The following is a 15,670-nucleotide window of genomic DNA, read 5'->3' as shown; positions in this document are numbered from 1 at the left end:
GTCTGGCAAACATTGTGGTATTGATACTAACGCGTGGCGAGACGAGCTGTAATCCTGCACACGAGTGGTGCCAATGTATGGAACGTATTGTCAGCGTAGTTGCAGTGTAATTACATGAGGGCACTACTTGTTACTTGACTATGTTAGTTGCATGAGGTAGCCATGGTACTGTGGTCGCCGAGTTGGTTTAGTACTTTTGGCCCGTTTTGATGATGTCTATCATTTCAGTTGAGCAGTTTGTCCAATGTGTCAGCGTGTGTAACGATGACACGCGGACACACAGGCGTGGACCGGGTGTATGAGATTGGAGTCGCGCTACTGTTGTTAAGAATCTCCCGGGTTTGCACGACTTTATGCATTTAGGCCAAAAGTTTTAGTTTTTCTTTCAGTATAACACTAGAAACTATAACAGATTCGCTGGACATCATTAATCGCGTATTAGCACAAAAGCACGCCGTGCACTCGTGATCGTAATGCTTGTACATGTATAAATAATCAGGTAAAAGTTTGCGAAATAGAAAAGCAGAACAACGACGAACATATGCATGTTGAGCATGGAACTGCCAAGTGCCCACGGTTAAATCAGTGCCCTTTAATAGGCCATGTGTGATTTGTAGTCGTGATAGGCCGGTTGGTAATGATGACCACGAATATGCGGAGTGTGTACCGGATACCTGTTTTGCGGATGATAGACCGTGTCCTTGTTGTGAGCGATCGGAATCAGATTCACATCGATCCTCACTGGATCTTTCGAGTGTTCTTTAGTGACGTTGCTCTTTTCTTTCTCCTTGGAGCTGACTTCCGTTTGTTCTTTATGGTCACCTTTGCCGGTCGGTACTTTCCTTTCGGGTCCCGCAAAATGGCTGTGTTGGTGGACTTCAGTGTTGAGTTCAATGCCGATTGACTTGTGTGGATGGCGATCTGCATAGAGTTTGTCGGCATCATCCGACTGCTGAATTTGTTTATCGCTGTAGGATTTGGGTTTGGAGCTTGATTCGTAAAAACGGCGGTGATGTTGTACGGGATACAAGTCCACAATTGTCGGATAGCTTACTGCAAAATTGGATTTAAGATTGGTGACCTTTTCAATGCACTATGTCTTCACTTAAAATTATAAGTCAATAATGATATAACATCATTAAGGGCATCGTTACTGCTTACTTGCTGGCACATGATGCACATCAGGAACATTTCCGGTGATTTCCACATCACGATCCGGATGGAAATCTTTAATGCTGCTTCGCACTTTTTCGGGTACACAGACACAGTCTCGTGTTGGCGGTTTGAGTTGGATAACCGGTGCCGCGGTGCGACTAGGTAACACCGGCAAAATAGGCGCTAACGCTGGGAATGCTCGATGCCGGTGATGATGCTCCTCGGAACTGCTGCTATCAGCGCTGCCAAACGGTAGACAACATATCGCCAGAAAAGCAATCAGAATATTGCGAACACCGGTGATCGATAGCCACGAAAATGCAAAGGATTTGCCAAACATTTTCGAGTTGCAAATACGATTATATAAAATTGAAGATTTAAGGTCTAATTTCAAATAAGTACTTTGCAACTAAAAACGAATTGATAACGGTTTGGTTGGTAGGTGCTTTAGTTCGTAGATATTACAGTTGTCAAGCCAAAGCGAACTGTACAATATGTTTGAACAATTTAAGCGGAATGAGTTTATATAGCAAAGCGTACAATAGCTTTTCAACTCATGCTCATAACTGTTACATAGTTTCTTTAGTTATTATTTATGATGTATATTTCAGCGTAACTTAAAGCACGAGAACGTCGTATTAATTTCTGTTGAAATGCTACTTTAAGATGGCCGATACTATTTTCCGGAGTTTCTGAAAGATGATCCGTGAAGAAACGTGATCACAGAGTTTATTTCATTAGCAGAAACAATTGAAGGTGTAATGTAGAACGCTATTTGAGTGTCCCAGAGAAACTGCCGCCACTACACCAGCTCAAAAACTTGCAATACAATAATGGTAAACTGTCGTGCTGGCTGCAATCATGTTACATGTTACACAAAACAAGTATTATTTAATTCTTATAGCATGCCTTGCAAAAAAAGGTAGTATATAAACATAATGTTTCATTGCGGAAGTCTGTTTGCTCGAAACCGATTCGAGTGTGTTACAAGTTTAATATAGTAGTTCAATATTATTAATAATTTGAGCACAAACAGAATTCGCTTGTATAAATTTTACTGTAGTACGAGATGAACGTTAATACTTGAGAATGTTAGTTCACCCTGAAACAGTTACTCGTTGAGTAGCTAACCTGCCACAGTTCACATATTCAACCAGACAACTGATCACTTGAATTAAACTTACTGTTAGTCTGGAAAGTTAAAAGCTCTGTTCGTAGTGCTAATTTCATAAACGGACCAAAACCATAACAATGCTTATCCTCGATGTAGCCAGCAGAACTTCGCTGAATCTCATGCAAAACTGTTCGATTACTATGCCGAAACGTGCGTCATGCAATGTAAAGTTAATAAACAATTCCGGTTAATCCAGGTTCATGTGACGGGCAAACCAGTTACACACATCTTCGCTAACCCCGATTCGGTATAATCATTTTAATAATGTCCACTTGCCATGGCTTCCCGAAAGCATTAGCATTTCCCATCAACATTTCAATTGCTACAGCAGTATATTCGCGTTTTGCAATATTACGCAGCCGAAACCATATGCGCTAGCCAGGGCACGAGTCCGTCGTAATCACGTTGCAGCGTAACCGGAATCCAGACGGATACATTAGTCTAGCTTTCCTGTAAATAAACCGGAAATTATTCCTGCGCCGGGAAGACTGGCAGACAGGGTGAAAAGTTAAATTTACCCGGTTAAGACGCTGACTTTGCGCATTGAATGTATTGTACGCAGCATACTGTACGTACTTAATGTGAACAGAATTTTTGGCGGCCGGATCGAGCTGCGCTATGATTGGCTAAGCGCCTTTATACACTATACAGTTTAACGCGCGAGAGGCGGTGTTACATCCAGCTTCCGGTCAGCGGCAAACGCCGCTGTGTCGTCCAACCATTACGGCGCATAACCCTAATTCTAACGCCAGAATTGCACCTTTGCTACCTTCCATAAGCTCCGTGTTTACCGGGTTGACTCCCAGCGTCATCGATACGTTAGGGGATTTGGCGGCACGGATTACGATTATTAATGCCGCAGCCACGCACCTTTATCGCAATCTTCCGTCGTGACAGGCGGGCACATCGCTGTCTTCTACGGGTTCAGTTAAATAACCCTTTGGATGTTTCCTGCGGGCAGATTATTCCATTGATATTTAAGGGATAACAAGAAGATTTCCCGAATGTCAGGAAAGCTTTCTTTCTTTCAGTGCTATCTTACTTGTGCAATCGTACAATGGCATTTCTATAGGAAATAGCTAACACTTTCCATAAGGTGAAGAATTTTATTAAACCATACAAAATTACTGGTGTTGTATTGAGCGGAAACGTTTTAGGTTCGGATTTGCCAACTATGGAGATTGCCGTGGATTCCAGGGAAAGTGAAGTTAACGGTTCGTCCCACCCGGATAATGTGGTTAAACAACTGGAAGAGCTTAGCGGATACGGTGTCGATTACATTTACGGGATTGGAGTTGTCTACATGCTAATCTGTGTGGTGGGTCTGGGAGGAAACATTTTAGTGGTAAGTATAGCTCGCGTCGACAACACCGACTGGTAGGAAAGATATTTATTCAACGGCAATAACTAAGTACACACGTGCACGTTTGACTTGGGAAACACTTAATAACAAGTAATCTGAAAAGTTTTTTATGGAAAATGTCGCTTTGTATGAGTCAGTATGACCATCGTTTACTGTTGCAAGCCATACCTTTTATAGTGTAACAAGTATAATGTTGTACAGCCTCTGTAGTCTGTACAATTGTATATAGATATCTATTTACATGTATACACCGCATATCCGGTCATCCACACGAAAAGCCGGTCACGCACTGCTCTAAATTTCATACATTAATCACAAAATATGGATATTTACGTAGTGTTCCAAATATTTAGACGCGCAGAAAATGACGCAATAAATTAATGGAATAGTATCGTGAAACACTAAAATGTCAACTTTAGAAAGAAGGTTGATGAATATTGTAAAGTTTTACAGCACGAAAAGCTTATCCAGTAACCGGCTTATTGATATCGATACATCGCGAATGTGGGTGATACCGTGATAGCACTGTAGTGTTTGCTGGCACTGGCTAGACAGAGTTTTAGCTTCGTTTTTGAAATAAATCGATAAGCACTACTAGAAGTGACCGCAAATCGTTGCAGTTAAGGCAAATAAAATTTGCATCACAAGTTTTATATGTCAGTATAATTTGTATTTTGCATAAGTTAAACTTCTTGGGAATTACTCTCCGAAGTCTATTTGACGACGCGTGCAAATCTGAAGGGTACCTCGTATATTGACAAAAGCGTACCCAGGGTCGCTAAAAGACTAAATTAAGTACAAAGCACCGGCACATCTACTGCAGAATTGATTTTCATAATTAACTCAGTTTTATGCGATGTACGTCTAATAATACCGCAATATAAAAAATTATACAATAAATCCAACTTGCCTAATACGGTGATTATGACGTACAATGTTTAGCGATGTTCTTACTTCTTAGCATTAAGATGGTGTTATTGTAAGAACATGCTACGAACATATAGAAATGGTTTTTACTGCGTATTCGTGCACAAGTACTGGGTAAATGTGTCAATTACCGGGTGTTGACGAAACATTCATACATCCATAAAATATGACCAAATGGGGGCTTTTACAGTTTTATGTTATCCTGCGTTTCTCGGTTATGCGTACCGTGACCAATGTGTTCATCCTGGCTCTTGCCCTGGCTGATATTGCCTTCCTGGTGAACATACCGCTCCTGGTGGTCACATCCATAATCGGTAACTGGCCATTTGGCAACATTTATTGCAAAATGTATGTCAGCCAGCAAAACGTTTTCCCTCTGACGCATGACGGTTAACACGTTGATGTCAGCTTAAAATGCATCTGGGTGATTTTATATTGCAGATATTACTCCGTTAGCACCATTAACCAGTTTGCGTCCAGCTTCTTCTTGGTGACGATGAGTGCAGGTACGGGACTAAGCATTACTTATAAAAATGGACTAATTTAACGGTGTATTAGATGTTGTTACGCATGTATTTATTTGTAGACCGATATCTGGCGATATGGTAAGGGGCGGTTAAATGTCACAGTTTTCAAGACAAATTACAGATACAAGGTAGTGGAGGGGCACAATATTATTATTGGTCTAATTGCACAGCTGGCCGATCTGGAGTCGTCGCTTACGTACAACGGGTGCGGCTCTGCTCATCTGCGCCTTTGTTTGGAGTTTGGCCATGAGTTTGAGTATGCACACATATTTTATTTTTTGAAATAATTCACTTAATTTTAGAAAATTAACTATTTCAGTACTGAAACTCAGGTTTTCAATCTGACATGAGCAACTACAGATATACCATTGCAATGTAGCAGCACTATGATTTTGTAGACTTCATTTTTTGTGAGCCAAGCATTGATGGATGACTCATATTTGCTTGTAATATTTATTTACGTCACTGTTTAATGTCTGCTATAATATATGCTATGGTTCTAATATAATAATTTCACACCGATATTATACAATATTTCACACCGTAATGTATAATCTTCACCTTTATATGTAAGCACACGCATATATTGTACATATTGTGTTAAGTATAAGGTGAAATAATTACTGTTTACGCTTATGTTGGGTCATCTTTCCTTTAGTGTATCCCGTTTTTGCGTACTCCGGAACGCAGTCATCTAATTACAGCGATGGCGGAGAAACAACCCAGTGCAATATATTCTGGCCGGGCTACAATGCCACCTCGCTGGTACTGGATGGAGAAGGCGTTTTTGCGTTGTATTGTTTTATTTTGGGCTATGCACTTCCGGTCATCCTCATGATGTTTTTCTACGGGATGGTATTGCGGAGCATACGTAGCAGTCATGAGAAGATCGCCAGCACGAATATGGTGGTGACGACGACAAGTGCTTCTCAGAGTATTAAACGTCGAACGGACAAACTGCGTCGAGTGACCACCATGATATTTATTGTAATCCTGGTATACATTATGTGCTGGACACCTTACTGGTAAGTATCTTTTGAGGAGGAGTTCATGATTTTATACCTCTATGATAACTGCAGATTTTATATTAAGAATTTGTAAAATTCAAGACAATCGTAAACGTTTTAAGCGATCCGGTAAAAATTACGGCAACAGTATTCGCCAAGTACACCATTCAGTACCCGAATTTAGCTGTTGGTAATCCAAACACATATAATGTCTAACCATAAAAAACGTGTAATATTATATTGTCTGTGGGAGCATTTTATCGTACACTTTCAGCTTTTTACCTTAAACATTATTGTGATATTGTAACATTGTTTCAGGGTATTTCAGCTATTTATTGTTCTATCTGGCGACTACCTGGAATCACTGCGACCGGAAGATGGTCGCGTGGTAGTCGTCGTCTGTTTGATCCTGCAGTGCTTCTGTTTTGCCAACTCCGCCATTAATCCCATCCTGTACGCGGTACTGAGCGATAACTTTAAGCAGAGTTACTCAAAAGCCTTTAAGCGTTCTCGGAAATGCCATCCGGCGGCCAGCGGTGGTGGTGGCGGCGGAACAGCCAACAGTAAATCCGCCGTCAATGCCACCATCCTCATCCGCGAAACCAACACCCTGCGGGAATTGACCGGCACCGCGGCGACCACCAGTCAACCGCCATTGTCCAAGACCGGTTGCACACCTCCGCGGCCCATTCAGATCTGGTTACGGGGCGACGCGCTGTACCAAGTAGGCAGCGGATTACTGGTTCTCTTATAAGAAAACGCAAATCCCTCGCACGTTTCGCACTGCTTCCAAGATAATCTGCGAAATTTCTGAATGGGTTGTATATTTTCCAAATGTACAGTTTATCTTTCTTCCACGCTTAACCTTTTCAAATCAGATTAACGCATTTATACTGATCATTTTGCATACGTTCATACAAATGCCCATTATTCGCATTAAATCTGGTATACTTCCACGATAATGACGTCCCGCACAAGTTGCGTCAGCAAGACAGACGAATAAAATCCCGACAAGTAAAAACAGTGGAACAAATATACAAACAAGTCAAAACAACAAAACTCATGCCGCTAAACATTAAATTAAACAAATCCCCAAAGGGGTAAAAGAGGGTCAAAACAAATTCCCTTCTAAAGAGAATACGGACGACCAACAAGTGGGAATTGTCGATGCACACACAGGGCGCGATGGTGACTGTCTACTTGATATTGAGCGCCTGCTCCAGTTCTTGACGGCGTTGTAAGAGTTTATTGTAGAAATAGCGGTGTATCGCCTCCCGCGACCAATCCCCGATATAATGATCCGCCCGTCGCTCCTGTTCCGGCACACCGATCACATCGGTCATAGACTTCAGATCTGACGCCTGCGACTGAATCCAGCGGGCAATGAATTTCTGTGGATCACTGGCGAAGCTCATGTAAAACTCCCGACTTATACGCAGCTGATTAATGTGTTCCACTGTTTCACAAATCTGCAAAAAATCACCGTCACTTTACATCCGAAATTCTATTCCACCGCATCATTATTTCAAGCAGCCGTAAATATAATTTATGAATTTACCGTTTCCTAATCTACACTGATTTCGGTGCAGCAAAAGATATTTAAACTCTGAAATGCCGACTACGTTTTACAGGCTTAATCTGATTTAATAAACTGCCAAAAACGCAACGAAAACACAAGAATTAACCCGGGTCCAATTTGGGATGATATATTGCTATGGGCCAGGCGCGTCTAAGTACCTTGTTATCCAGCTGCTGAATCTCTTGTGTCTGTGATACGCCCTGGAAGAAATTGGTCATATGGGGCTTAGCCGGATCATCAACATCCACATCAACATCATAACAGGCGGTGCGCCGTCCTTCGCTATTATCCACCCTGCGCATTACACCCAATTTCCCATGTGAAGACACCCAGTCCAGCTTAGCCGGTATTTCTACACGGCAAATTCCCGAATTTCAATATACTCACGTAATCATATGATGAATGATGATGGGATCGGGGGAAAACAGCAATGCCTGCAGCCGCTGCGCCACTTCTTGCATTCGAATCTGTTTGGTGCTGAACAGCTGAAAAGTTAAGAAGACGGAAGATAAACAGCAAAAACAAAATGCTTATTCCAACGCCGCAAAATTTGTAGTGAATTTCCAATGTGGTGCGTGCACAACACTTGTCACGATAGCCGATAGGCATAATAGTACTTACCTGTATATAAAATAAAAATATGAAATTTGTTAATGTAATATTACGCGAGTCACAAGGCGATAAAAAGTAGCATCAAATGCAAAACAGGTAACAAAATCTCAATCACACACAAGGAAGTGCAGCAACAATACGTACCACTTGTAACGGGGCATCCAAATTTAGATAGTCGGGATGAGACGGATCTTGCAGTTTATTCCGCTTAATGTATTCCCAAAAATGGCTGAAGATGCTGATTTTTGTGCCCACATATAAGCCTAACAACTTCGCTAACCGATTGTCCAGTTTGTAGTAAGGAGGCTACAGCCACAAAATATTAAAGTAAGTACGAGTAAACTCAAAGTGGAAACTTCAAACGATTGCGATGGCTTACTGTGTAATCCAACATCAGCATGATAACGCACTTAACGTTGCGATCGCCAATGCGCTTCACCTGAAATCCATCTGTTTCTTGAGTGCTGGCCGATCGGTGCCACTGTAACATAAGAAAGACATTAACACACGTATTCACCGTTTACTGTTATGCGGTGCGAGTTTCCTCTTCAAGAGTAAAGACCATAACAAGATACCAAAACAATATTAGAAATACGACAACAATATTTTGTGACAAAATTTAAGAAGAATTCCCTCACCATGTTTACAATTTTACTTACATAGAAACAGATCATCTCGTCCGACATGCTGTACGAATTCGAGACGATATGACACCCTATTTACATTTTTCGTTCCACATTTTAAAGAAGCAGTACAGTAATTTTGGCATCCATTATTCCATGCATTCTTCACTTGGCGACTACTGTATTCTTCGCTACTGTTTTACAACTACACGTATACGTATACAGTAATTTAATTTGACCACCTTTTCAGCTGTGCACAGGGATCATAACCAGAAGGCAAATGCTTTAATGCTTTACCTCGACAAGGTGATTATCTGGGCCATATAACTCCCGATCCAATTCGATAATCAAGCTGCGGAAGAACGAAGAGAATTTCCGTCGAGATTTGGGTGCTTCCGGAGCTGGTGGCTTCGCAGCGGCGTCTGTGCCGGCAGCTTGCTGCTTCTAACATAAACAAAGAACACAAGCTACATGTCAAGTATTAACACTACTTCTATGAATCCACATGAAAAAATGTAATCACTACATACTGACAAAGGAACAATACAAATCTGCAGAACACTATATGCTTACGTTAAGATCCTCCAACAATCGCCCTTCTACGCGCAATTCCCACATCGGATACGACCCGTCGCCAGCTTCTGTTTCCGGCTTCCCAGGCGTAAAGGTATGTGACACAAAAATTCGCAGCTTCTTTTTGATCTGTATAATTCACAAAGAGAACTGCAATACCACCACACTACCGCATATTAAGAAGCTCTCTGGCTGGAATACAGATAAGCAACTGAAACTATGGACCAAAACTACCTTCTGAGGCTTGCGTAAAGCTTCTTGGATTTCAATCTTTTTGCGAGATATGGTACAATCCAGTTTCTTCTCGAATTCCAATAAATCCATATAGGCTTTGGACTCTGGTACAATATGCTTGATCTGGAATAACAGATGCTTAATCAGGCAACGTATCTTAAGCAGGAAAATCGAATGTAATTCGAAATTCGAACAAAAATCCGAATCGCATCGGCAATGAATTTTTTGCTACAGCAAACTGTTTTATTACGAAGTGCCTATTATCAGAACGACAGAACCTATTCCCGGTATCTGAACGGTGATAAGGTAAATCACAAATTAACTTCAAAAGACTTAAAGAGGATAATTATTCGTATAAATAAGAGATAAATTATTTATCATAATTATCCAAACAAAATCAAACTATTCACAGTACCCCAGGATGGAGACTTTTGTCGGCCGTCTTGCGCTTCTTTCTGGCAGGCTGCGCCGGGCCCGAAGTACTGGCCGCCGGAGCAGGCACTGGCACGGCGGGTGCACGATGCATCATGGGAGTGGGGAATGGAGCAGTGGAAGAGCCCGGAGTCCCGGCCAAGGGGGGCGCCCCGGCTGCCGGGGGTCGTTTCAGCGCCGCGGTCAGCGCGGCCCGTCCTCCACTGGGACTGTAGGGCAGAGCAGGCGGGGCATATCATTGCGGACCGGTAGTTGGGGGGTGAACGGCTGGGAAGGAAAGGATGACGCAGGGCCCCCGGGATAGGGTGGCCGTGTGAGGGGGGCCGCTAATGGATTGAGATTAGTGGCGGTGTTGATGGGTAAGGCTGCGGCGGATGGTGCAGCAACTTGGCCCTTTGGATAAGAAAAATCAATAATTATACAGTGGCACCCAACAAAGAGTAACGGGAGAGTGAGACGATCCTGAGAGTATCACCATCTCTCCCGTGATAGAAAAGACAGCATCCTGTGCGACTGCCGTGAGAGGCTGTGACTTGTTGTACGCGAACAAACTAATAAAAATAGACTAACAAACCTGATAAGCCGACTGCTGAATTGACATATTCGTATGAGTGCGCCTCTTTAACCAGGCCAAACGATGGTCCCCTCGGTAATAATAATTTTCTGTGTTGATTAAACTTTCAACTTTGAAAAGAGAGACAGACGGCGATTATGCTCTGCTGTGTGCGCAATGGGTAGTCAATAATACACAGCGGAGATTTGCGCATTCTGCATCCTCTGTGAACAAGCACAGCCATATCCAGGTCAATAACGTCGATAGCTACAGGGACGAGCTGGATGTCGCCTTGAATAAGTCGGGTATCCGGACAAGGTAGAAAAGTCACAATCAGTTATTAGGCGGATTCAGTTACTTACTGATGGTTCGCACTGGCCTACTATGGGCGTTATTTTTCCAGCTTAAACTTGTCATGATTAATACTTTTTGTAATAATTTGTATTTTCTTAGTATGAAAATTTATTGTTATAATTTTTTATATTAAATTTTCATTACAAATTCGAAAGAAAGCACACATTTAAATTGAACATCCACAATTTCGCTTGACTACAATCTTGACTACCGGCTGTATCAACTAAGTATCAATATCATCTTGACTACAGACTACAGAGTTTACCGGCGTATTACAAGTTAGGTACAACTGCAGTTGTACCTAACAGTTGTAAATTTTAATACCGGCAGCAGCTGCTGCCGGTATTAAAATTTACAACGTTACTGTTAAAGATAACTTTTCTGTTGCTGTAACTTTACTGTACTACCCAAATTAAATGTTCAGTTTCCGTAGAATAAAACAAATCACTAAAACTTCTTAACCGGTCCATGCTCTAATAAACAGGATTTGTAATTTTAAAGTTTAATTTGCACTCTAGCTACTATGAGCACGGGCATGAGGACATTTTCAGATTGAAAGGTGCAAACTTCGGCCATGATATGGAGGGAATACTGCATTTCGGCAAAATTATCTTTCCAGAAAACTGGTTTAGAAAGGTTAAGTTAAAGACGGGCGGTTAAGTTACAGTAAAGACGGGCTTTGCATACACTTCCTGTTTTAAATTTTGCTCCTACCGGTAACCGGTACCGGACGTACCAACTACCAATAACTTCTATAAAATTTTTCTAGTTTTGTATTTTGTTACCTAGTGGGCACCAAAGTAATATTATCGTTTACCACTAAAATATTAAATTTTGCTACAGTCGCTGGATAGCGGCCAGTGTCGCTCTGGCCCACCCACTCCATTAAAAGGCCAAAGTTTGCGGTGCCAAAGTCCAAACGGGTTACCATTGTGCCTGTTCCGGTGTTACGGCGCCCGGCTTGCCATACCACATTGAAATTTACAGGAAGAGAAGTTTATTTTTGAAATTTGTTGATTTTTGCTGTTTGCATCATGCATGTCTACTTTGTACTGTACAAGCAGCTGTGTGTTTAAACTTTGTTTGCACTTTGCGATTCATTTGTTTTTTGTTTATTTCCCAATTTTCTGTTTTTATTGTGCTGCTTGATTCCTGGTTTACGTATGTAGTCAACCAGTCAACCACGCCGCTGCTGCCAGTGCTGCCTAGTCGTGGACTCGTGGTGCCACAAAGACTATGTTTCTGGAGAATTCAGTGTGCATGTTGCTCTGGGAGTTCTGATTTCAGTGATTTGTATAAGGTTTATCACAACATTATACAGGAATTTTTTCGCAAACTTATTCAGTGCGGAGTCTCCTGACCATGAATGCGCGCATGAAGTTTGAGAAATTGGAGAAAATCGGAGAAGGTGCGTTGCGTTTTAACTGGAAAGTGGAAACAGTACTTTGTACTTCGACTGTAGGGATGTAAGAATTAAAAATAAGATGCTTGGTACGGACATTACTCTGAAATGCAATTTCAGGAACCTACGGAACCGTTTTCAAAGCTCGAAATCGCGGTAAGCTGGTTTCATTGCTATTTTCTTGTTTACTGTTTTACCCGCTAGGCAGTATGCAGAGCTCGGGTCTTTTTTTTGCTGTAGAAACGCATGATGTCGTCGCTTTGAAAAGAGTCCGTCTCGATGACGAAGACGAAGGTAGGATCCCTATGAAAGCTAAATTTAAATTGTAATTTGAAGGAAATTGTTATTTATCGGTTTTGACAGCTGGTGCCCGGCTGCAGGATGCGTTAGATGTTCATTGATTTTTAGTTGTGGCTTCGGTTAATTACGCTGACGGTGGTTTATTCACTTTACTGGTTGTCTAGGTATACCATCTTCCGCGCTGAGGGAGATCGCTCTTTTAAAACAGCTGCGCCATAAAAATATCGTGCAGCTTTTGGACGTGCTGCACAATGAGAAAAAGCTGACGCTCGTTTTTGAGTACTGCGATCAGGATTTGAAAAAGTATTTTGATTCGCTGAATGGAATAATTGAACCAAAAGTACGTGTCCCGTTTTTCTCGTTCTTTTGGATGTCGGATAGCTTTTTTGGATTTCACGTTAATTAATCAAATTGACGATAGTGGTTGACGATACAGGTTTAACTAGTACTTCTACGGAGTAATTTCGATTGAGTGCGCTATAATGCGATATGTACTACGAGTGGGTTTCCTTTGTTTCTAACTTGTGTTGCAGATAACTGTTGTCTGTTGTAATATGTTGTTATTGTTTTGCTTTTTTGACAGATTGTTCGTTCGCTGTTCTACCAGCTGCTGTGTGGATTAGCGTATTGTCACCTAAAGAATGTGTTGCACCGCGATTTGAAGCCGCAGAATATTTTGCTGAGCAAGGTATGGTTTTATTTTGTCCGATTGATTTCGGGGTGCATATCTTATTTGAATCACGGTGAACTGATGTTTTAAATAATCGCAAACCAATTACCAGTATATTTGTTTCCAGAATGGAGAGGTGAAACTGGCTGATTTCGGATTAGCTAGAGCGTTCGGGATTCCAGTGCGGTGTTATAGTGCCGAAGTTGTCACACTGTGGTACAGGCCTCCTGATGTACTTTTGGGTGAGAGATAAAAGATAGTTAAAGCACTGGTCACTCCCAATGTTTTCTACACATTTGAGAGTCAGTAAATATATTGATTGGTTTTGAGTACGATTTTTTGATGCGGGCCATGTATAACTTCAGTTTTCCTGAAACACGTCATTGTCAAGTACAGTACTAGCGTTTATGATTATGGTGTTGCGTAAGATCAGTTGAACTACATGTATTGAGCTTATGTTATTATACGTGATTGCGAATGGTTATTTATTTCTTGTCCGAGTGCTTAATTTTTTGTTGTTGTGCAAGACTTTCGCTTATGACTGATCCTTCCTGCAGGCTCCAAGCTGTATAACACATCCATCGATTGCTGGTCGGTTGGTTGTATCTTTGCCGAATTGGCCAATGCCGGTCGTCCCCTCTTCCCAGGCAGCGATGTGGATGATGAACTGAAGCGGGTCTTCAAACTGTTGGGCACACCGACCGAAGCCACCTGGCCCGGTATGTTGCAGCTGCCGGATTACAAGCCTCTTCCGGAATTCCCGCCGGGAGATTTCTCCGTCGCCGTACCCACACTTAGCGAGTCGGGCTTGGAGTTATTGCAGCGATTTCTTATCTGCAATCCCGAGAAGCGCATTTCCGCCGCCATGGCACTGAAGCATCAGTATTTTACGGAGATTGACGACGATATGAATCTCTGAAGCCAGTTTGCTTGGTAAATGAGGAAGTTGTGTTTGTTATCAATGATCTCGACACTGATATTCCGGTTTGGTATTGTTTTATTCTTAAGAATGATTTTTGTTAATGATCAAACTGTCCAGTCTAAGAATAATTACAAATGTACTCGCTCAGTTTTTCTGTCGTTTTAAATTGCCGTTTTGGAGATTCACTTTATTGATTTTGTCATAGTTGTTTCTCCATGGAATAAGTTAGTAAAAAATACGTAATCGTATAAAAAAGCTGCGATTTTGTTGCAGAATACATTTGGATAGGTTAGTTCATTATTTTACTAGCTGGACAACATACCAGGTCAGATCTGCTTAAACAAAAATAGAAATGGAAGCCTATCACTGAAAGCAAGGAGTGAGATCGATAAAATCATCATCGGATTCATCATCGTTGAACTCCAATCGTGCTTGGCTTAAAAGTTCCGGGGCGGGCGGCGGTGCTGGTACAGACGATGTGCATGCGGAAATGGAATTTGCTGCCTTTTTACGTCGAATCAGATTGGAAAGGGATGATAGACGCGGGCGGATAGCATCTTTGAGATGTGTCAGGAAGTTCTCAGAGTCCCTCTCATCGGAATCAGCGTTGACAGAAGGTGAAGAGACCGGAAGTGCTTCCGTTTGGGACACCAGTGGAATGTGGTCAGTTTTAACGCGGTAATGAACAGCAGACATTCCCAACATTTTCGGCTGTGGTTCGGAAAAATGTATTCCAGAAAAAAATAACTCGGTTACTACAAACTAAAATTAACCAAACGTTGATTATTCACTTGTAGGTTGCGTTGCAAGCTGAGCGTATTGCATGAAAGTGCTGTTTAAGTGCATTATAACCGTTCGTTATATACGGACAGATTAGGATTATTTTGCTCAGATTATTTGCCTACGGAATAGTAGTTTTCGTTGCTCCCGTTTCGGCAAAATCCACGTGTTGATAAGACGCGCCAGTTTCTCGCAAATGTTGTGATTGGATGTACTGTAAACTGATCGACGTAGAATGACCACTAGTGCATGTGTTTGCATATAACGTGCTATTTTCACTGATAAACTCTGATTCAGAGAATGTGCGTAAAATTCCCATGATTCGTGTACTTCCACCTTGGAGTTGTTTGGCTTGCAATCGATGACCTTTGTACCACGTAATCACCGGTTAGCAGTACCGTCTAGCTGCATTACAATCCTACATTTTGTAATATCTATATCTTCATGGAGTGGAGAATTCTACGCTAAGCTTTCAGTACAATA

General features: G+C 41.7%; 4 protein-coding genes across 5 annotated transcripts; 2 read left to right on the top strand and 2 right to left on the bottom strand.

The window, feature by feature from the left end:
• Nucleotides 1–341: 341 nt before the first annotated feature.
• On the bottom strand, nt 342–1,823 carry LOC129596262 (uncharacterized). The gene is made up of 2 exons (XM_055493495.1): nt 1,162–1,823; nt 342–1,053 (listed from the first exon to the last, which is right to left on the bottom strand). The coding sequence occupies exons 1-2, from the start codon at nt 1,493–1,495 to the stop codon at nt 593–595; spliced, it is 795 nt and encodes a 264-aa protein (XP_055349470.1). The 5' UTR covers nt 1,496–1,823; the 3' UTR covers nt 342–592.
• A 790-nt stretch (nt 1,824–2,613) lies between these two features.
• On the top strand, nt 2,614–7,154 carry LOC129596260 (somatostatin receptor type 2-like). 2 transcript variants are annotated; one of them, XM_055493493.1, is made up of 8 exons: nt 2,614–3,335; nt 3,487–3,674; nt 4,810–4,967; nt 5,061–5,125; nt 5,206–5,224; nt 5,317–5,402; nt 5,805–6,171; nt 6,472–7,154. In XM_055493493.1, exons 2-8 carry the CDS (start codon nt 3,504–3,506, stop codon nt 6,905–6,907), a joined length of 1,302 nt encoding a protein of 433 aa, XP_055349468.1. In that variant the 5' UTR covers nt 2,614–3,335; nt 3,487–3,503; the 3' UTR covers nt 6,908–7,154. The 2 variants fall into 2 exon arrangements, with proteins under 2 accessions (XP_055349468.1, XP_055349467.1); XM_055493492.1 differs by having other exon boundaries at nt 2,614–3,425.
• Nucleotides 6,990–10,441, bottom strand: LOC129596183 (SWI/SNF-related matrix-associated actin-dependent regulator of chromatin subfamily D member 1-like; the record flags this gene model as incomplete). Its single annotated transcript, XM_055493384.1, has 9 exons — nt 6,990–7,622; nt 7,891–8,026; nt 8,120–8,217; nt 8,489–8,650; nt 8,724–8,825; nt 9,265–9,411; nt 9,541–9,669; nt 9,775–9,897; nt 10,190–10,441. Coding segments are annotated over 9 exons (1,422 nt in total), but the record flags the coding sequence as incomplete, so codon positions are not given.
• Nucleotides 10,442–12,085: 1,644 nt separating this feature from the next.
• On the top strand, nt 12,086–15,485 carry LOC129596261 (cyclin-dependent kinase 5-like). Its single transcript, XM_055493494.1, has 7 exons — nt 12,086–12,521; nt 12,636–12,671; nt 12,756–12,809; nt 12,980–13,155; nt 13,399–13,503; nt 13,613–13,727; nt 14,043–15,485. The coding sequence occupies exons 1-7, from the start codon at nt 12,476–12,478 to the stop codon at nt 14,402–14,404; spliced, it is 894 nt and encodes a 297-aa protein (XP_055349469.1). The 5' UTR covers nt 12,086–12,475; the 3' UTR covers nt 14,405–15,485.
• The last annotated feature ends 185 nt before the right edge of the window (nt 15,486–15,670 follow it).

The sequence above is a fragment of the Paramacrobiotus metropolitanus genome, unplaced genomic scaffold, assembly GCF_019649055.1.
Source record: "Paramacrobiotus metropolitanus isolate TYO unplaced genomic scaffold, Prichtersi_v1.0 Parri_scaffold0000087, whole genome shotgun sequence".
In the NCBI taxonomy this organism is placed as follows: Eukaryota; Metazoa; Tardigrada; class Eutardigrada; order Parachela; family Macrobiotidae; genus Paramacrobiotus; species Paramacrobiotus metropolitanus.
The sequence above is the reverse complement of the archived record's forward strand: the minus strand, read 5'-3'. Positions and strand labels throughout refer to the sequence as shown.